Consider the following 22,205-nt stretch of genomic DNA (forward strand, 5'->3'; position numbering starts at 1 on the left):
GTTAAACAATGTCCCCAAAAATCAAGGGAGGGTTAAGATTTCGATCTTCTTTTATTCACTAGCATTCCATCTACCTTAAAAGTGTCTTGCCACATAGAAGACTCTGAACACAGACTTTTAAAATGAATTGCAAATTTGTCGATAATGATAAGCTGAGGAAAGTCTCTTTCTTTACAATGGAATCCTTTTGTTTTTATTCAAGCAACCATGCCCTCCCGAAGTGAAAATTGCTATGTGTACTCCCATTCAGCAGAGAAACAGAATAAATGGGATCAGCATAAAAATGATTACCTGTTCAATATACAGACTTCCTCTACTCATTCAGGCAGTTTTTCCTTAGCTCAGAGCAACACAGGTGTCTAAGTGAGATACTGCTATGCTGTTAGCGGTATCTGTAGTCATCTTTTTGGTAACCCAGCTCCTTAAGCTCACCATTGATATATCTGAAGACATTTACCTTTGCATAGCCCAGCATTATCATGCGTACCAGGACTACATTTATATGCACACCGAGGGACTCATCATGATAAATTTCATTTACCTAGAAACAAAAGAGAATATTTTGAAAAGAAACATAACAAAGAGGATTGCAGGAGATGTGCAACATTTTAAGGGACCAATCATATAAACATTTTAAGAAATGAATTTAAATCACATTCTCTCCCAGCCCCTTCACTTATTTAGCTGAGCTGTCAAATTCGTGGTGGAGTGGAGTTGTAATCTACTGGTAGCTGACCCTCCAACAGAGGCTGTAAATTGCAAAGAAGGTGACTGATAATCTTTCTCTTGATTAGTCCTTAGTGGACATGAACTAGCTGAAAGGTGCTACCTCTGGGCCAGCAGGACAACTCCCTAAGGACTATACAAGGAGCACCCCAAGTGAACTCCAAAATGATGTTATCCACCCTTATCTCCTCCATAACATTCCTTGGATATTTAAATTGATTCTGCAAAAGCCACAAAAAATTTTATACACACACACACACACACACACACACACACACACACACATACATATATTCCAAAGTGTTTCATGAAACCATTGTAGAGCTAAAAGCAATCCATGTTTGTGTCAATCCACTTTTAAATACTGGCCAAAAGCAATCACATGTCTAACTCTGGTAAAGAAGCCACTAGCAGTAAGGTGCCACCACAACAATGATGAAGAATAACAGACAGCAGTTGTGTGTCTACTGCATGCCTGTGACACCAGCAGGAGTGCTATAAGCTGCTGGTGGGGCCCATGGAGATGCAGATGGTGTATAAAAGTTGTGGTCTTTCTGTGGCTGGCAAGTTTTCTGGGTTTGCCAGAAATGGGGCAGCTGGGACAATGACTGCTTATATCAACAATTTAAAAGTCTTTCAAGATCTGAACCATTAATGTGACTTCTTGAGTGTTTATCAAAGGTCAGCTCTGGATATATAGCTCTGAAGGATAATGTTGCATGATTAATTTTCATTTGTTTGAAAGTTAGGTGGTAATTGTTTTATGCCACTGAATCTGAATGGACCCACAGCTGACCTTCGGGGAGGTTTTCAGAGGCTGTAAATCACACAGGACGAGACTGCCTGTCTTTATGCCATGGAGAAGCCAGTGGATATGAACAGTGTGCCTTTTGGTTTTCAATATAACTCTGTATCATCTAGTCACCAGCATTTGCCTAAAGTTAGGTTAGTATATGTAAAAGTAATTTGATATACTTTAAAGTTAAGTTGCTATTTGTTGTCAAGTTGGAAATGACTCACAGATGACCCTCCAGGGGGTTTGCATACAGAGTAAATTACACTGGTGGAGACTGACTATCCTTTTTTACACAGAGAGATGCTGGTGGATTCAAATCATATGCTTTGGGGGTTGCAGAGTAGCTTCTTACCAGTAAGCCAACTGAGTTACCTTAAAGCCATAAATACTGGAATTAAACTAGTAGTATCAGAAGCCATATTCCAACTCCATTTTCTATAGATAAGAGAAATGAAGCTGGTAGAGATTGACAGATGTGCAAAAACACTTGTGATTTATTAGCAAATACAACTAAGTGTGGCAATGTGATTAGGTGTGTTGGAATCAGTGAGACTGGCTGAGGATAGGGCAGGCCACAGAGCTATTGAACAGAGGGTCGCTACGAGTTGTGGGTGACTTGTTAGCACAACTAATATAAACTGTAAAATATATTTTCTAGGGGAAAATAAGTGCTACTAAAGAAAAGTCAGCATTTCAGAAGAAGCTAGCAGGAATGAGAAAGATCTAACTGGATAACAAAGTTCCTAGCTGTATCCAAAAATAATGACCCAACATTTGTCAAAGTAAGTAGATGAAGGGCAGAAAATCATAACCCAATTTTAGATTCAGGAGGTTTGGACGGTTAACACAGTGACTTAAAACCTGTAAAGGAAAAGAAAGCATAATCCTATAGGGAGATACATATATATATATCTAGATAGATAGATAGATAGATATTAAAAAAACACCAACAAAACCATAATTTTACAATTATAAAAAATTCTAAATAAGTTAATTAATCATAAAATAATACATTTCACACTTACAAAAAAATATCAAGAGGTATTTTAATGATATAACCACTCTGGAAGGCAGTTTGGAGTTTCTTCAGAAAGCTGAACACAGAAATTCCATATGACCCAGCTATTCCACTGCTTGGAATATACACTGAGAAAATGAGGCCTGAGGCACAGAGACTTGTACACCAATGTTCACAGTAGTGGTATTCACAATCACAAGAACATGGAAACAGCCTAAATGTCAAACCACAATCAAATGGATGGATTATGGTACATTCACACGATGGGACACTACACAGCATGCGGGAACAATGATTTTGTAAATGATTAACTTAGGAGGGTCTGAAGAGCATTATGCTAAGTGAATGAATTAAGTTCCATAAGGACAAATACTGTATAAGACCCTTATTGTAGAAATAGATAACTAGTAAAATGTGTATGAGGATCTAAGTCGGGGATGAGGGGAGCATAAGAGGAGCAGAGGGATGAGGATGGGTGTGCGGGTGGGGGAAATAATAGAGTTGAACAATTATATGGGTGGAGAGAGGGATGGGTTAAGGAAATGGGAACGATTTGGTGTGAAAAAGAATGTATATGAAATTTGTAAGTAAACCAGTATTGTAGAAAAATTTTATATAAAAAAGAAAGATATTTTAACAATCTAATATCCATTATTATTGAGTTGATTCCAACTCCTAGTGACCCTGTTGCATGTCTGGGGCTATAAGTCTCTACTGAAGGTGACTGCCCATCTTTGTTCTCCTGAGCAGCTGATGAATTCTAACTGCTGGGGTATAGCTTAGTAGTTGTACTATGTACTATACTGTAAGGTCTTCTTGGCAAACCCATATGAATGCTGGGGGAGGAGGTAATTACCATGGAACTAAGTGGCCTTTTAAAACACCACCCCTCCAAAACAACTATGAAAGCTACTAACCTGGATTATAAACTTTTTACTTTCTCATCTGTGTGGTTTATACACTACACATCAGATTTTGGACCCACTAAAGCAGTGAGACAGCTTTTGAGATGAATAGAAAGAGGATAATTATGAGAAGTTGAACTAGAATCCAGAGGTTTGTATTATCAAAATAATAAACTTCTGATCAATATAAAGAAAATTTGAATGCTGAATAAAAAATTGTCTTTTTCTGGCCAATTTGGTCATGGGCTGATTCTCTTATTTTATTCTACTCCTCCTAATACCTACTGCCACAATCAACACCCTGGGTACCAGCAGCAAAGAAATCAAAAGATGGACAACATTAGGAAAGTCTGATGTCAGAGACCTCTTCAGAGTACTGAAGAGCAACAATATCAATTTGGAGACTAAGGTGCACTTAATGCAGGCCATGGTCTTCGCAACTACTTGCTTTGCAATGGAAAGCTGGACAATGACAATAACTAAGGATTATGGAAAGAGTATTGAGTATACCATGGGCTGCTAGGAGAACAAACAGGTTCCTCCGGGAGAGGGTGAAACAAAGCTGCTCCTTTGGAGGCAAGGATTCTGAAGCTTTGTCTGACATAATTTGGGTATGATGCAACGAAGAACCAGTATTTGGAAAGGTACATGCTTGGGCCGGTGGAAAGCACAAGAGAGGAAGACTCTCAATGAGATGGATTGACTCAGGGACAGGGGTAGTGATAGTAGGTGTTGTCAGAGACGATAAGGTTGGCTCAGGATAGAGCAGGGTTCAGAGCTGTTGTGCAAAGTGTTGATATGAGTCATAAGTGACTCAATGGCATATAACCACCACCACACAACTGCCTACTAGGGAGCTCTGGTGGCCTAGTTGCAAGAAGCTGTACTGTAATCTCAAAGCCATGTGGTTTGAGGCCATCATCTATTTCTTAGGAGGAGGATGGGCAATCTCTTCCCAAGAGATCAACTGCCTCTGAAAACTCACCTGGAGGGTCAGCTATTGGTCGACTCCAACACTACAGCATGACAACTGCCTAGTAGCAGATGTATTTCTCTCTTACTTTTCTGGGCTAATTGTCTTGTAAGAAATTCCTGACATTTTAAGGCAAATAAAAGTAAAAAGTCTTAAAGCCAGGTCCATTAATAACAAAATTATTCAGACTCAATGACTTAGGTAGAGACTTCCTGTAAAGCAGTTGTTTTGAAGTAGAAACACTATAATATAGTTACGCTCTGTATTTCTCTTAATGTAGTAAGCACATTCAATTAAAAAAGAAGAGGTTAAAATGATGCTAGTAAATAATTGAATTAGAAAAAATCAGGCAAATAAAGAAAACTGCATCACAGTTGTAATTTTTCATTACACTTACAAGATATATGCTGAGCAAATGAGTGGAGTATCTGGACTATCTGAAGAAAAAAATGCAAAATCAGGATTGGAGGAAGATACCATAACACTATTCAATATGCATTATGTCTCAACATCAAGAAAACAAATTTTCATGTATGGTCCTACAGAACAAATTCTCACCAATCGTCTGATAGGCAACATCATGATAGCTGGAGAAAGATTGAAACTATTAATGACTTCATCTTACTTGGATGTACAATCAATATACTTGGTACAGTCAGGAAATCAGCAGAAAAATTGTATTGGGAAGTCTGTAGCCACAGATCTATCCAGATTACTGAGGAGAACGATGTCACTTTGAGGTCTAAAGGTACCTGATCCAGAAAACAATCTTTTCACCTGCTATACATCTGACAGCTGAACAACAACTAAGGATGACAGAAGAAGAATTGATACCGTTGAGATGTGGTGCTGGAAAAAAGTACAGAATATCCTATGGAATTCCCAAAGAACAAACAGATATCTCTTTAAGAAGGAATAGCCCGAGTACTCCTTGAGGCAAAGATGACAAAGCTTTATCTCACATACTTTGGACACATTACTAAAAGAGTCTATTGCTGGAGAAAGAAAAGTGGAGGGAGGGTCAAAGAGAGGAAGATCTTCGACTAGGTGTATTGACACAGGGACTGAAGTAATGGGCTCAAGGGTCACAGACTGAGGATGTAACAGCACAGGGCAGGTTTCAAATCTGCTGGTTTTGTTTTTTTTTTAAAAAAATGTGCTGTTTCTACAATTGCTATGAGTCATAATGGAAACGATGGAACCTAACAACAATAATCTATAACTGAGGGAATTCTGGTGGCATAGAAGTAAAGGACTGCACTGCAAAACGAAAGGCTTGTGGTTCGAATTCACAGGCTGTTGTGCATGGGGGGAGGTGGGCGGAGAAGATGGGCAACCTCCTTCCCTGCGATTTATTGAAAAATCATTGGAGTGTGTGGTCTGAGTTGGATCTATTACTGAAAGTAAGTGAAATGTCAGTTAGTGGAATATGTAGTTTAACTTAACAAATAAAATGTTGGAAAAATCCTGTGAAATTTTAGTGTTCTTCCCCCCCCTCCCTTTCCTAAAGACGCTATTTAAATGCTACAGAAAAAATTCTTTCCAGCAGATGGCAGTGTGTTCATTTTAGAGATGGCGTACAGGCAAGATGCCTGATGAACCCAAACATACTCGCCAATATGCCTGATATTGTTTAAATTTACACATAAACCAAATAAGGTCCTTGAGGCAAAATAAGACATTAAATCTAACATACCCTGAGGAAAATCTCCTACAATTAACTCTTAAAAGGTCAGGATTTGACTCTTTAAAAAAGCAAAACAAAACATTGAAGAAATACTGATCTACATCATTGAAATTATCTGTGCAAAATATTAAATGACAGGCTTAAGAAATGCCTATTATCTAACAGCATGGCAATTCACAAAACTTAACAAACAGTAAGTGATACTCACAAAGAACTAAAAGCACTAAACATTTGAATTTGTCAAAATGAACTATATGGACAAAATAAAACTATCTGTTATTAAAGCATTTTTATAAATTGTAATGAAAAGGAAATTAACATTTATTTATGTGACAGTAATATCACCAAACAAACAAAAACCCAAAGCAAAGCTGATATTATCATAGAGCATTCTGGGTTCCAGGAGTAGTTTTTAACCCTTGGTCTAAATGAATTTAAATACTTCTTGGCATACGTTAGCTGTATTATGACTATGTCCACTTTACACCTCAAGAAACTGAAGCTCATAAAAGGTAAGTAAATCACCTGAATTCATACAGCTGGAACTAAAAGAAACAACACACAGCTAATAGAAAACCTAGGCAGTTTAACTCCAGAGTAGTAGTTTGAATGATTTTGCTTCAGTTTTACTGACGAGCAGATCAAAATCAATCATTATGCCCTAAATATCTGCTTTTAAAATAATCATTATCTCCAAGTTTGGAAAAATTGGTTTAGAAATACTGAGAATAGAAATAGAAAAACGTCACTTGTTTTTAATAATCTTGACTTGAGTCTCAAAGAAATGAGAAGCTGGACACTGAACTAAATAGAAATAAAGATTTCTTGTGATGCATTAGTACTTCAGAAAATATAAATTAAAAAAATGAAGAGGTGTGAGAACAGACTACCAGAAAAATGGCGTAAGAAGATATAGGGATGACTTTTACAACTAGATTTTGGGGATGTAAGAAAAGTATTCTGTATAAACCATCCCAAGAACTCACATATTTGATAATACATAATCCCAATCAAAGTATGGCTATGCAAAACTGGATGTCCTTTCACTATGTGAGCCAACCTACTGGACCACGGGCAGATTTTCTATGAGGTGTCCAGGGTTGAACCCAGTGTTTTTATTAAATTACCTAAAAGAAAGGGTAAACAGAACACTAATTCAATTTTCAGATGACCTTAAGTTGGAAAGGTTTGCCAATGATGTGAGGTAGAAAGAAGGGAAAAAAAAAGTAAAATCAAATCAAGTATTCCTTTCCTTGAAAGGAAAATTCCTTCCAGGTTTGTTCCGGACAGGACAATTTCTCCCAGGACATTTCCCTGGCAGGACAATCTGACCTGCTTTGTCTGACTAGCTGATGAACAGCTTTGTCCAGCCTCAACAAAGCAATATTAATTTTACCCCCCCTTTCAAATTGTAGAGTAGGCTGTAGAGGCAGTGGCGTTTAGTGGTTAAGAACATGAACCTGTAGTTGAACTTGATCATGTCTATACAAATTGAGTCTCATTATTAAATGTCTCTGTGGCTCAGTGACTTTATCTGTAATATGGGATAATAACATTTTTTCATAGAAATGTTATGAGGAATAAATGATACCATAGTGTAAATTACAGAGAATAGTGCCTGGTAATTGCAAATACCACCAGAGAAATAGTTGGTCATCATCATTACTGTTCATATCACTTGACTTGCCTGGAGAAAGTGAAATCAGGCTTCTTCTTGGAGGTAAGGATGATGAAACTCCATCTCACATATGTTAGGATTGGCCAGTCCTTGGAGAAGGACATCATTCTTGGCAACCTGAAGAGTCAGCATTAAGAGAGGAAGACCCTCTTGTTCCAAGATGGGTCTTGTTCCAAGATAGGACAAGTAACTGTAGCAACAGATTCGAGTGGGTCAAAGATGATGAAGATAGCACAGGATAGGGCAAGTTTCAAAACCTATTTATATGGTTGGCTGAGTCACGGCTTACTAGATGGCACCTAACAATTATTGCTCATATAGAAACAGACAATTGAAGAGAAATGACTGTGGATGGATTTTAAATAATTTGAAGCTAAAAATTCCCAAAACATATCTACTAATAGTATCAATGTCATCTCTTTATTCCATTTATTTAGCTTAGTTAATGGTTTCCAAAATTTTTAACTCTTATCATTCATTTTAAAATATATTATTGTAACGACTGTTTATTCACTCTTTTGTCAAATAAACAGTGGCAATGTGCCTAACTGTTCTAGAGATGAGACTTGACCCAAGTTCAAGTTCTAGTCCCATGATGCGTACATTCCAATGGAAAAATAAAAACAGACTACACACATGGAATAATACAAAAATTTTTAAAAAGAGATATAGAGGCAAGTTAACTTCAAGTGAGAATAAGTATTATGAAGAAGATAAATCTGAGTGACAAGACAGAAGAGAAGTAGGACTGAAAGAAGCTACTTGAGATTGAGTAGTCAAGGATGAGGCTCAATGGAGAGGCCAGACCATGTGAAGGAAAAAGAAGTACAGTAGCTCCAAATACCTTACTATAAAAGTTCACATGGCTACAGTAGAGACATGCTAATCATCAATTTATAGGCTAAGGCACAGAGAAGTAGTAAAAATGGGCAGAGTCAAAACAATTCTACGTGATGTTAATGCTTACACTTTTCCCAATCATCTAGTTTGCCTTTTTCTTTTCTGTCAAAACAGCCTGGAACAAGAGGTAAATCATTGCAAAGAGGAACTGGGGTAGGGGAGGTAGGTAATTGTATAACAATGAATGACTATTTTAAAAAATGTGAACTAGGGGAGGGAGAAAAGAGAAAGAGGGGGTACAATGTGCAACAATTAATGAATAAAAATCTAATTTCTGTGTGTTCATTAAAATAAAAATTTAAAAAAAAATTTATTTTTTTTTTTAAAAAGAAGTGTTTACTTTCTTCTAGGCATTTTCTTTCCCACTTCCTTAAAGATATTGGCTGCCCCCCCCAAATGAACTAAATTTTTTTCTTAAACAAGAAACTCATGAAATATGTGACCTGGGAGGACATTATGCTGAGTGAAATATCTCAGTCACAAAATGACAAATACTGCATAATGCCAATATTATAAAACAGGACTGACAATGAGTTTGGGGAGAAACTAAGAAAAGTGGAGATAAATAATGTACACTGCATTGAAACAGATGAGGGAGAGAACCATTTAAAAGGGGTATATGATAGGTATTATTTGCATGACAAGAGTCCAGAATAAGAGCTACATAGCAAAGTGGACTATGGGGGAATTGTATAACAATGAAAGGGTACTTTTTTTTTCTTTTCAAAGGGAAAAGCAAACTGGGGGAGGGGGGCAGGGAAGAAAATGTGCAATAATCAAAGAATGGAATTCCAAGTTATCTATGAACTTTCATAAAAAAAAATCTCAATAAAAAATCATAAAAAGATGAATTAACTTTTTTTCTTGTTTAACGTCTCCTTTTCTTGTAGCACCTTTTCTTTTATTAACATGCTCATTCCCCTATAATGAGAATATTAACCACCTGCAAAATTCTAATGTATTTGGTATTGCTGGTCAATATATTCAGGAGCCCTGGTAGTTTGATAATTAAAGCACTCGGTGCTAATCACAAAGCTAGAAGTGTGAACCAATACCTGCTCTGTAGAAAAATGATGTGGCAGTGTGCTTCCATAGAGATTTACAGTCTTGGTAATCATATGGGCAGTCACCCTTTGTCTTATATGATCACAATAAGTCTGAATTGTGGGGTAGGGGGTTGATTGGGGTTATTTTGTTGTTTTTGTTTGTTTGATTGTTGATGCCTATCTTTCTTGGAGCTCCTGGAATATACGAATACTTAAGTGTTGGATCACAAACCCAAAGACTGTAAGTTCAAAACCACCAAGCGACAACTTGGAAGTAAAATATGATCTATTTCCCAAAGAACCCAGCTTTTAAAATGTTATGAAGTATTTCTACTCTGTGCACATAGAATCACCACCAGTTGGAAATGCTGCAAAAGCAACTAAAATCTACTCTTAGCTATATGTGATGTTCTTCCTTTATTCAATCCATAAAGGTCAATGTATATCAGGTTTTATTTACTATCCTCTTTTCACATGTTTTTCTTGTAACATTTTATCCAATGATGATGTTACATTATCAATACCTATAGACTGATAAATTCCAAATGTTTCTAATCTCATACTCATTTACTTGTGCTTCAGAGCTGTGTGTAGAATGATAGCAAAAGCTTATCAAGTTGCATTCCTGGACAGAAACTTTAAAGTATTCTCATCATCTTCCTTATTTTTATTTTCACGGCCTTGCTTTAATTTTCTCTACCTTTATTTGGAACTTTTTGTTGTTGGGTGCTGTTGAGTACAACTCATAGCAACCCTATGGACAAGAGATCTGAATCCTGTCCTAGTCTATGTCACCATCACCATCTCTGATACACTTGATCCCATCACTGCAGTTACTGTGTCAATTCTTCTAATTGGGGTTCTTTTCTCTTTCAATGATCCTCCAACTTAGCCTCTCCTAGCAAGCAATAAGTCAAAAGTATGAGAGCTGAAGCTCTGCCAACCGTACCTTCCAGAAACAGTACAGCTGAACCTTTTCCAAGACCTGCCTTCTTGTTCTTTTGGCAGTCCCTGGTATATTCAGCACTCTTCTCCAACATCACAACTCAAAGGCATCAATTCTTCTGTCATCCTTATTCATGGTGCAGTTCTCCAATGTATAGCATGTAACTGAAAAGACTACAACCAGAACCACGTACATCTTAGTCTTCACTGACATCGTTGCTCTTCAGTAGTTTGGAGAAGCCCCTTTCAGTAGATTACACCAAAGCACTGTGTCTTCTTATCTCCTGACTGCTGGTACCAAGGGTGTCAGCAATTGTGCAAGTAAGACAAAAATCACTGTAAGTTGGAATACTTTCAACATCTATGATGATGTTGTCCATTGGCCCAGCAGTGAGGATTTTTATCTTCTTGATGTTGAGATGTGATCTATAATAAAGACTATAGTCTCTGATCTACTGCAACAAGCACTTCAGGTCCTCCTTGGTTTCAGCAAGTAAGGCTGTGTCATCTGCATAATGAAGGTTGTTGACAAGTTTTCCTCTAGTTCTGATATCATATTCTTCTTCATAGAGTACAGCTTCATAAATTTGCTCAGCATACAGATTAAGTATGTTTGAAAAAGGATACATCCTTGATGCACACCCTTTCTGATTTTAAACAATATAGTTAATACACTTGTTCCATTTGAACTTAATTAAGAGTAAGTGATGGTCTATTTCAAAGTAAGTTACTGGCCTTGTTTTAACTACTGATACCAAGTTTCTCCATTGACTCATTCCACAGATATAGTCAAACTGATTCCTGTGACGTTCATACGTAAGATCCATGTGGACATTGCTATTAGGTTTCACTGAGTCCACTACACTCAAAGGCACCCAATGAACAAAAAATCTGAACCTTGCCCTAAGCTGTGATATCCTTATGCTCTCTGATATACTCAAGCACATTGTGACAGTCGCTGTGTCAACCCACGGTTTTGGAGGATCTTTTTCTCTGATGTCTTTATCAAAGTTCATGGAGTTTCCAGAGGCATGTTATTTAGGAAGTGGATGACATTCCTGCTTCCAAAAACTTGGTATCTATTAAAATTACTTGATTTTCTACAATAACTTGCTAAAACCTTTACAATATGGCATTTGGGTCACTTGCACCCTTTTTAGTCATTTTCTAGAAGGGAAAATGAACCGGTGTTTGAAACAATATATCAACAGACTAGGTAGAAAGTACTGTCTTTCTTCAAGAATGAGAAATATTCCCTAAAAAACTTAAAACAGTTTTACCAAGGTTTTAGGAACCTGGGAATAAGAAAAGATGGAGTTAACTTAGAAAGATAAAGTATGATATATTCTCATACAGGGACCGGGAGAATGAGTGAATATTAAGAACAGGATTTAGGCTACAGACAAAAAGTGAAGAGGAAAATGAAATTTTTCAGTTAAAAAAAGACATTCCCGGGGAGCTCTGGTGGCCTAGTGGCAAGAAGCTGCACTGCAATCCCAGAGGAACACGGTTCGAATCCACCAGATGCTCTGCCGGAGAAGGAGGCGCAATATCCTCCTGTACCAGTCAGATCTGATTTGACGGTACACACACACAAAATTTAAAAACAAAACAAAACAAAAATTAAAAAAAAAAGACATTCCCCCCCAAAAAAAAGGGATTAAAAAAAAAGATATCCCAAGGTAGTAATGTTGTATAGATTCTGTATTGTGTTAATTTAGTCTGGGTTGTTGGAACACTGGTCTTGAATGAACATTTCAGGATGTTGTTATGTGCCATTGAGTCACTTGTGACTCATTGAGACGCTATGTACAACAGTCCTAAACCCTGCTCTATCCTGTGCCAACCTTATTGACTTTGACACACCTAAACCTATTACCCCGGTGACAAAGCCAGTCAGTCTTATCGAGGGTCTTCCTCTCTTGTGTTGTCCCTCTACCCTCTGAAGCATGATTTCCCTCTCCAAGGACTGGTTCCTTCTTGCAACATGTCCAAAGTATGTGAGATGAAGCTTCAAAATCCTTGCCTCTAAGGAGCAATCCGATTTCACCTTCTCTAGTGTGAATCTGTCTGTTTGCCTAGCAGCCCATAGTATATTTAATCCTCTTCTCTAGAACCACAGCCCAAGGCATCAATTCTCCTTCTATCAGTCCTAGTCATTGTCTAACTTTCTGATGCATAGCAAGTAATAGCACACTTTATTCTCCAGACTGACATCAATGCTCTTCAGTACTTTGGAGAGGTCCCTGACTTTCCTAGTACAGTGTGTCTTCATTTTCTGGCTGCTCGTAGCAAAAGTGTTGATTGTGGAGCTACGCAAACCAAAGCTGTTAACAATCTCAATCTTTTCACCATCTGTCATGATGCTTTCAATCAACTCAGTGGTGAGAATCTTTGTTTTATTTTTTATATACTGGCTTAGTTATAAAGTTTATAAAGTTCATATACATTGTTTTTTACACCAGATCTTCTTAATGCTGAGCTTCAATCCATACTGCAGGCCGCAGTCCTTGACCACCTGCAGCTAGTGCTTCAAGTTCTCCTCAGTTTCAGGGTTACACAACATGGTTGTGTAATCTGCATATTGTAGATTATTGTTGCAATTTCCTCTGATGCCACATTCCTCCTCACAGAGCCCGGCCTCCTGTATGATCTGTTCTGCATACAGATTGAAAGCTATAGAAATAGGAACATCCCTGGTGTATACACTTCCCAGTTTTGATCCATGTAGTATTGTGTGTGTTTGTATAAGAGAAGCTATACCAACTTGTGTTTGCTTTAATCTCCCTACATGAACTGGTATATTCGTTTTATACTGAGGCAAAGCAAGCAATGCAGTGCAAACTACAGAGAATGGAGAAAAAGACTGACTTCTGACACATAGACACTATTTGTGTGTGTTTATAATAAAGACTAATAGAGTATCTTTCAACACATTTTAATGCATCAGAATTACCTTTCTGAACACAGATCTGCTAATATAATTAAAAACTAGCTATAGATATTTTTAACACGACAAAATTCATTATTGTTGTTACTACATGCCATTGAGTCAGAAAAGACCCATAGCTGATTCTCCAGTGGGTTTTCAGAGGCCAGTGAATTGAATGGGAGGAGATGGCCCATCTTCTTTCTGTAGAACAGCTGGTGGATATGAAGTGAAAGCTTTTAGGTTGGCAGTGTAGCTCCTTACCATTGATTACTAAGTTTTGTTGTTTGTAAGTACCTTCGAGTTGAGTGCAACTCATCGTGACCCTATGAACCCTATTCTGTAAGTATCTTCTTTCCTCCAGTGTTTATAGGGCTTTCAAAGGCCTATTATTTAAGAAGTGGATGCCAATCATGCTTCTAAGTCTGTCTCAATCCGAGAACTCTACCAGATCCCACCCACCATGGATAACATTTATGGAATTTGACACATCAGTGGCACAGCTCTCAGTATCAAAGCAACCCCGTTATCTCAGTACAGGAAACTGACAAGCAAGGACTGCACCACTTAGAACAATGTTTCCCCCAAACATAATTAACACCAGCCTGAGAGCCTAACCAACTTTTAAATCAAAGGCCCTCCCACCAGGTTCTGACTGATGTAAACAAGAGGCTTCCAGCTCAGAGCTGATAGTTAACTAAATCCAAACTACTAATCACCTTCCACTCAATTGTTAACAAAATAAAAAAAATGACCAAACAGATTACACCTGACTTTCAATTAAATCAAAACAAGCTACTCTCCAGAAATCAACTGCTTCACACAGGAGCCTCCTACTGAAGTCTCTTAAACAGGATGCAAATGACTTTTTAAATTCAAAGACCCGCCCACCAGGACCAGCTTTTCAGTGCTTAATCACTGTGTCACATGGTTCCAGATAACAGATACTGATGAAAATTTAAATACTGCTGCATGATTCACTTTGATTGCCTGCACCTCTATACTCTCTAGATAAATTTATCTTACATTCATTTATTTCCAGAAACTTCTTTTCTTTTTAATCATGGCACATATTCTTCTCCTAAGTTAGCCACAGTTTTTCTAGACTACTTTATCTTCTAACACTTCCTATAAGTTACCATAAACCTTATCATATAGACAAACCTCAATGGCCACAGACACTCTGGAACAGCATATTTAGTTATTCCTTTATCTTCCAAGACTCATATTTTTTCTTTATCAAGCATGAAAAAGCCAGGTCCTTCTCCAAGGTTTAAGTTACATTTCTCCTATGAAGACATCTTCATCTTTCAGAGCAATTATTTGCCAATCTCCTTGCTTCTTTTTCAACTTATGATTATTTTTCAAACTATAATACTTTGTGTCTGAATCTTCTGAAGCTGTTGTTGTTATTATGTGCCGTCGAGTCACTTGCAACTCATAGCGACCCTATGAAAAGAGCCCTAAACCCTGCTCTATCCGGTACCAACCTCACTATCTCTGATACACCTACTCCCATTAGTCCAATCACTGAATTGATCCATCTCATTGAGGGTCTTCCTCTCTTGCACTGTCCCTCCACTCTCCCAAACATGACATCCCTCTCCAAGGACCAGTCCCTCCTTGCAACATGCCCAAAGTATGTCAGACGAAGCTTCAGAATCCTTGACTCCAAGGAGCAGCCTGGCTTCACCCTTCCAGGACAAACCTGTTTGTTCTCCTAGCAGTCCGTGGTATATTCAACACTCTTCTCCAGCACCACAGCTCAAAGGTATCAATTCTCTTCCTATCATCCCTTGCATAGCACGCATTGCAAAGACTATGGCCCATATCAGGCACACCTTAGTTTCCAGCCTGACGTCATTGCTCTTCGGTACTCTGAAGAGGTCCCTGACAGCTGACTTTCCCAATGCAATTCATCTCTTGATTTCCTTCCTGCTGGTATCAAGAGCGTTGACTGTGGTGCCAAGCAAACTAAAACTGTTAACTCTCTCAGTCTCTTCACCATCCATAATAATGCTGCCAATTGGCCCAGTCCTGAGAATCTTTATCTTCTTGATGTTGAGCTTTAATCCGCATAGAAGGCTGCAGTCCTTAACCTTCTGCAGCAAGCGCTTCAGATCCTCCTCAGTTTCAGCAAGCAGGGTTGTGTCATCTGCGTAACACAGGTTGTTGATGAATTTTCCTCCAATCCTGATGCCACATTCCTCCTCGTACAGCCCAGTGTCCTGGATGGTCTGTTTTGCATACAGATTGAAAAGGTATGGAGAGAGAACACATTCCTGGGGGACACCCTTCCTGATTTTGAACCATGCAGTGTTTCCTTTCTCTGTTCTGATGACTTCCTCTTGGTTCAAGTGTGTGTTTTTGTTGTTGTTGTTGTTGTTAAATGCCACCTAGTCATAGGCGACTCATAGTAACCCTATGAACGAAAGATCTGAATGCTTGTATAACTTTCATTCTTTCTCCAGGTTCATAGGGTTTCTGGAGGCAAGCTATTTTGGAAGTGGATGCCACTTGTACTTCCAAGCTTTTTTGAATTGAGGAGCTCCACCAAACATTGTCCACCGTGTGTAAACATTATCACATTTGATACATCAGTATCATACAGCAAGTGAACAGACCAGGGCTATACGACCTAGAAGAATACTTCACCAAAACCAATTAAAAACAGGCCCGAGGGCTGTGGATTAAAGTCACCTACCTTTGGCTTGGTAGCATCACCTTCTGTCTACTAGGCCAACTGATCTCTCTTCATGCTGTTGTTGTTAAGTGCCATTGAGTCGTAGGTGACTCAGTGGCCCTATGAACGAAAGACCTGAACACTTAGGTTTCACATAAACACAAACAAAGGTTCTGGGATTCCTCGCATAAACACAAACAAGTGTTCTGGGATTCCCATTCTTCTCAAAGTCAGCCACATCTTGTTGTGATCCACACAGTCAAAAGCCTTTGCACAGTCAATGAAGCACAGATAGACATTCCTCGGGTACTCTGCTTCTGAAGCTACTATTCCATTTTATGATTTGTTACCTCATCTCTTTTTTTCAGATTAACTCCTGTAGAAAGGAGGTGTTTTAGTAATTTTTGTCTCCCTAGAATATTGGAAGGGTGGAGGAAGACTCCAGAAGAGGCTATGGTAGTATCTTGGGTAATATGATTAGTGAGTTAGAGAGAGTAAGACTGGCTCAGGAGAGAGCAGATTTCAGAGCTATTGTATACAGGGCACTGTGAGTTGCAGATGACTTGATGACACATAACAACTACAGAATATAATTTTGTAGATATCAAAATTTCAATTTCAGAATGTGAGGAAGACTTGAAGCACTTAGTGAAGAAGAGAAAAGTCTATATCCTTCGATTATTATATCTTAGTAACAATAAAACAAACATCCTCACCATGGACCAATAGGCATCATAATGATAAATTAATTGAGAAAAGACTAAAACTGTTAGTGATTTCATTTTATTTGGATACACAATCAACACCTGTACTAGCAGTAGGCAAGAAGTAAAAAGATGTGTTGCATTGGGAAAATCTACAGTTAAGGATGTATTTGAAGTGCTAGAGAGCAATGATGTCACTTTAAGGACTAAGGTAAGCCCGATAATCCACAGTGTTTCCAATTGTTTCACACACATCTGAAAGCTAGACAATAAATAAAGAAGAACAAAGAATGATCAATGCATTTGAATTATGCTATTGGTTAAGTATATTGATATACCATGGACTGCAAAAAGAAACAAATCTGTCTTGAAGGAAGCTTTTTAGAGGCAAGGATGGTGAAACTAGGTCTGACAAACTTCATTTTATTAGGAGAGGCTAGTCCTTAGAGGAGAAAACAAAGAAATACCAATACAAAATAAAAAAAAAACCCAACCATATCATGGGAAAGGTGAAAAAGCAAAAATACCCTCAGCAGGACAGATTTACACAATGACTTGAACAATGAGCAAGACAGAGATAGTAACAACAGCACAGGGCATGGCAAGGTCCAGCCAGAACCCTTCTTCATAAGGTTGCTTGTGAGTTGTAGTCGACTAGACTGGGACCTTATAGACCAGAGTAGAATTTCTCATAGTTTCCAAGGCTGTACATCTTTACAGAAGCAGACGTCTATACCTTTCTTCTGCGAGCAGCTGGTGAGTTCAGGTTACTAACCTTTGTCTATTGGCTAAAGGCTGAATTATGGTGACTCCATCATGACTCCAGATCAAGTATACTGATTGTTGCTGTTGGGTTATTATGTGCTATATAGTCAATATGACTCAGAGTGACCCTATGAACAATATCTCTGAAACGCGCTTTCCTGAGCCAATCTCACCTTCTCTGACACACCTGCCCCCATTGCCAGAGTCGCTGTATCAATACATCTCCTTTAGGATCTTCCTCTCCAATGCTGGTCCGATACCCTTCTAAGCATGATGTCTTTCTCTAAGGACTGGTCCCATCTGGCAACATTCTCAAAAAATATGAGATAGAGTTTCAAAACTCTTATCTCCAAGGAACAGTTAGGTCTGATTCTCTTCACTAAAGACATGTTTGTTCTCTTGGCAATCAACAAATATGTTCAATGCTCTTCTCCAGCACTGCAACTCAAAGGCATTGATTCTTCTTTTATCATTCTTAGTCATTTTCCGACTCTCAGAGGAATAGCAAGTAATTATAAAGACCATTGCTTTGATCACGCGCACCCTAGTAGATAGACTGACTGCGGCTCGTTACCACTCTGGAGAAGTCCCTGGCAGCTGAATCTCCTAAAGTATCTTGTCCTTTATTTCCTGACTGCTAGTGCCAAGAGTGTTTGTGGATTTGAGAAAGATAAAATTGTTAAAATCTTTGATCTTTCTCCATCTATCTTTTTGTTGTGAATTGCCCCAGCAGTGAAAATCCTTCTTTTCATATATTGAATAATATATAAAATCTATATTTTCATATATTGAAATCTATATTTAACATTGCAGTCCTTGATCTTCTGGAGCAATGGCTTCCAGTCCGCCTCAGTTTCAGTGATGAAAGTTATTTCATCTGTCTTCCTCCAATCCTGATGCTGCATTATTCTTCATAAAGTCCACACTCCCAAATTATTTATTCCTTATAGATTGACTAGGTATGAAGAAAGGATACATCATTGACGCACTCTTCTTGAATTTAAACCATTCAGTGTTCTCTTACTTTGTTTATATGACAGTTTCCTGGCCTAGGTCTAGGTTTCACGTGAGCACACTAAGTGCTTTGGGATTCCCATTCTTCTCAATGTAAGCCACAATTTTTTGTGATCTATACAGACAAATTCCAGTCACCAATTATTATCAATGCATCTTGATTGCATGTTTGATCTATCTCCGACTGTAAAAGTTGGTAGAAATCATCTATTTCTTCTTCTGTGGCTCTGGTTGTTGGTGCATATATCTGAGTGATAGTGGTATTCACTGGACTTCCTTGTAAGTGTATGGATATAATCCTATCACTCACTATGTTGTACTTTAAGATAGATCTATGAGTCGCAAGCGACTCGACGACACATAACAACAACAACAACAACTATGAAGGCAACCCCATTTTTCCTCGTCTTTTCATCTCCAGAGTAATATATCATATGGTCATCTGACACAAAATGCCCCATGCCAGTCCATCTCATCTCTCCAATGGCTAATTTGTCAATATTTATGTGTTCCATTTCTTTCTTAACAATTTCTAATTTTCCTACATTCATGTTTCTCACATTCCATGTTCCAGTCACTAGGGTCTGCTTACAACTGTTCCTCTTCCTTTGTATTTCTATATTTTAAAGTTCTACCTAGGTTGCCCTTTCTGTTAGTCTGCGTGTGTTCTGTTGTGCGTAGGGTTTTCAGAAGCCTGCTATTTCAGAAGTGGGTGGCCAATCTTTCTTCCTAGTCCATCTTAATCTGAATGTTCAGATTTAGAGGAGTATCTGACAGACAAGCAATTTGTGGAGCAGTGAAAGATAAATCCCTCATTGTAGAGTTAACCATTAGTTACAGTGTTGACCCTGCCCTTAGCCCAGTGCCTTGACCCACTTACTTCCCAGCTCCACCCTCCACCAGGATAACCCTTCACATCTGCTAAATCCCTTCAGAAAATATCATGCACTTGCTGTGGAGGGTAAAGGACTGCAGCCTTCAGTATGGACTGAGGCTCAATGTCAAGAAGACAAAGATTCTCACCATTGGTCCAATTGGCAGCATCAGGATGGATGGCGAAGAGACTGAGATTGTTCACAGCTTCAGTTTGCTCGGCTCCACAGTCAACACTCTTGGCACCAGCAGTCAGGAAATCAAAAAGCGTACTGCGATGGGAAAGTCTGCTGTTAGGGACCTCTCTAAAGTACTCAAGAGCAATGGTGTCTCTCTGGAGACTAAGGTGCGCCTGTTATGGGCCATGGTCTTTGCCATCACTTGTTATGCATCAGAGAGCTGGACAATGACTAGGGAGGACAGAAGAATTGATGCCTTTGAGCTGTGGTGCTGGAGAACAGTATTGAGTGTACCAGGGACTGCCAAGAAAACAAACAGATTCATCCTAGAGAGGATTAAACCAAGCAACTCCTTGGAGGCAAGGATTCTGGGGCTTCATCTGACATACTTTGGACATACTGCCAGGAGGGACGGGTCCTTGGAGAGGAACATCATGCTTGGGAGGGTGGAGGGACGGCGCAGGAGGGGAAGACCCTCTATGAGATGGATTGATTCGGTGACTGGGGTAATCGGGATGGGTGTGTTGGAGGCAGTGCGATTGGCCCAGGATAGAGCAGGGTTTAGGACTATTGTGCATAGGGTCACTATGAGTCACAAACGACTCGACGGCACATGACAACAACAACAACATACAGACAAATACCTTTGTATAGTCAATAAAACACAGAAGAGACATCCTTCTGATACTCTGCTTTCAGCCAAGATCCATCTAACATTGACAATGATATCCCTAGTGCCATGGCCTCTTTAAATCAAGACTACATTTCTGGCAGTTCTCTGTCAATATATTCAGCAAGATTTTCTGGCATGTAATATTATTATTCAATATTTTCCACACTCTGTATGGATCACTTTTTTATGAAAAAGAATAAACACTCTTCCAGTCAGTTGGCTGGTAGCTGTCCTCCAGATTTTTGACACAACCTTGTGAGCACATGTGGGGCTGCATCTCTTTGTTGGTATATTTCAACTGGTATTCAATCAATTCTTTGGGTCTTATTTTTTTCAAATTCCTTCAGAGCAGCTTGAACTTCCTCCCTTATTACCAATGCTTCTTCATCATATACTCTTTCATGAAATTGTTCTGTCAGCCAATTCGTTTTGGTACAGTGACTCTAATATTCAGTCCATCTTCTTTTGATGATTCTTGGATCATTTAATATTCTGCCCATAACATCTTTAAGAACTGAAACTTGAGACTTGAATTTTTTCTTCAGTTCCTTCTACTAAGGAAATGCCTTTAAGTTTGTCCCTTTTGGTTCTCTGACTCCAGTTCTTTGCTCATTTCTTATAGTACAGTGCTTTGTCTTCCTGAGCTGCCAGTTGAAATCTGTTAAACTCTTTAGTTTCCTGATTGCTTTTCTTTGTTCTGGATTCTCAGCATTCTAGTGTAATATTCAGAGTCTCCTCTGTTATCAATCTCATTCTTTTTTCCCCCCTCCTCTGTCTTTGTGTTTTTCATGATAATAGTCTTGATATCTTCCACAACTCATCTGGTCTTCAGTTATTAGTGTTCAAGGCTTTAAATCTGTTCCTGAGATTTTTTGTTTTTTTTTAATAAAGATTAAGTGGGATAGTTTTAAAGTCAAATTTTGGTTCTTGTAGGCTTTTTCATTTTCTTTAGGTCCAATTTTAACTTGCACGTGAGTAGCTGATGGTCCATTTCATAGTTAGCACTTGGCCTAGTTTTCACAACTGATAGTCTTTCCATAAATATAATCAATCTGATTGCTGTATAGTCCACCAGATAAGGTCCAGACCTGTGTTTTGTTTTTTTTTTTATAAAAGGTGTTTGTAATGAATAAATCAATGATTATACAAATATTTATTCTTCTGTTTCCAGCCTTATTTCTGTCACCAAGACGATATTCTGACAACTGATCCTTCTTCCTTGTTACCAACTATTGGGTTTCAGTCATCAATTATTATTAATGAATCTTGTTTGTATGTTTGATTGATTTCAGACTGAAAAAGTTGACAGACATCTTCTATTTTCCTTAGCTCTAGTTGTTTGTGCATATATTGGAATGATAGTAGTATTGATAGTAGTATTAACAGGGCTATTTCCAGGCTGGGAAGATGTGCAGAAAAGTAGGATTCTGCAAAGGTGTGTTTTTTGGTTTGGGGTGGAGTCTAGGGTGTGGTCCTTGCTCACAACAGGGTGTGAATTGATGGGATTTGGGCTTGTATCTAAAAAGGCTTTTGGGCCCTCAGGGGCCTGATTTAAAACAGGCTTGGAAGTAGTAGTTGTTGTTGTTGTTGTTGTCATGTGCCATCAAGTCACCTGCTACTCATAGCATAGCGACCCTATGTACAACAGCCCTAAACTCCACTCTGTCCTGTGCCAATCACACTGTCTCTGACACTCCCATCCCAATTATCC

At 38.5% G+C, this 22,205-nt stretch overlaps 1 protein-coding gene across 1 annotated transcript in view; it reads right to left on the reverse strand.

The window, feature by feature from the left end:
• ADAMTS3 (ADAM metallopeptidase with thrombospondin type 1 motif, 3) overlaps positions 1 to 22,205 on the reverse strand; it is a 413,898-nt gene that overhangs the window by 47,626 nt on the left and 344,067 nt on the right. The window contains exon 6 of the mRNA XM_006896829.1: positions 458 to 541. Within this exon, the coding sequence (XP_006896891.1) occupies positions 458 to 541 (84 nt within the window). The remainder of the gene's footprint in view (positions 1 to 457; positions 542 to 22,205) is intronic.

The sequence above is a fragment of the Elephantulus edwardii genome, unplaced genomic scaffold (genome assembly GCF_000299155.1).
Source record: "Elephantulus edwardii isolate Elephantulus edwardi_28Jun2011 unplaced genomic scaffold, EleEdw1.0 scaffold00192, whole genome shotgun sequence".
Taxonomy (NCBI): Eukaryota; Metazoa; Chordata; class Mammalia; order Macroscelidea; family Macroscelididae; genus Elephantulus; species Elephantulus edwardii.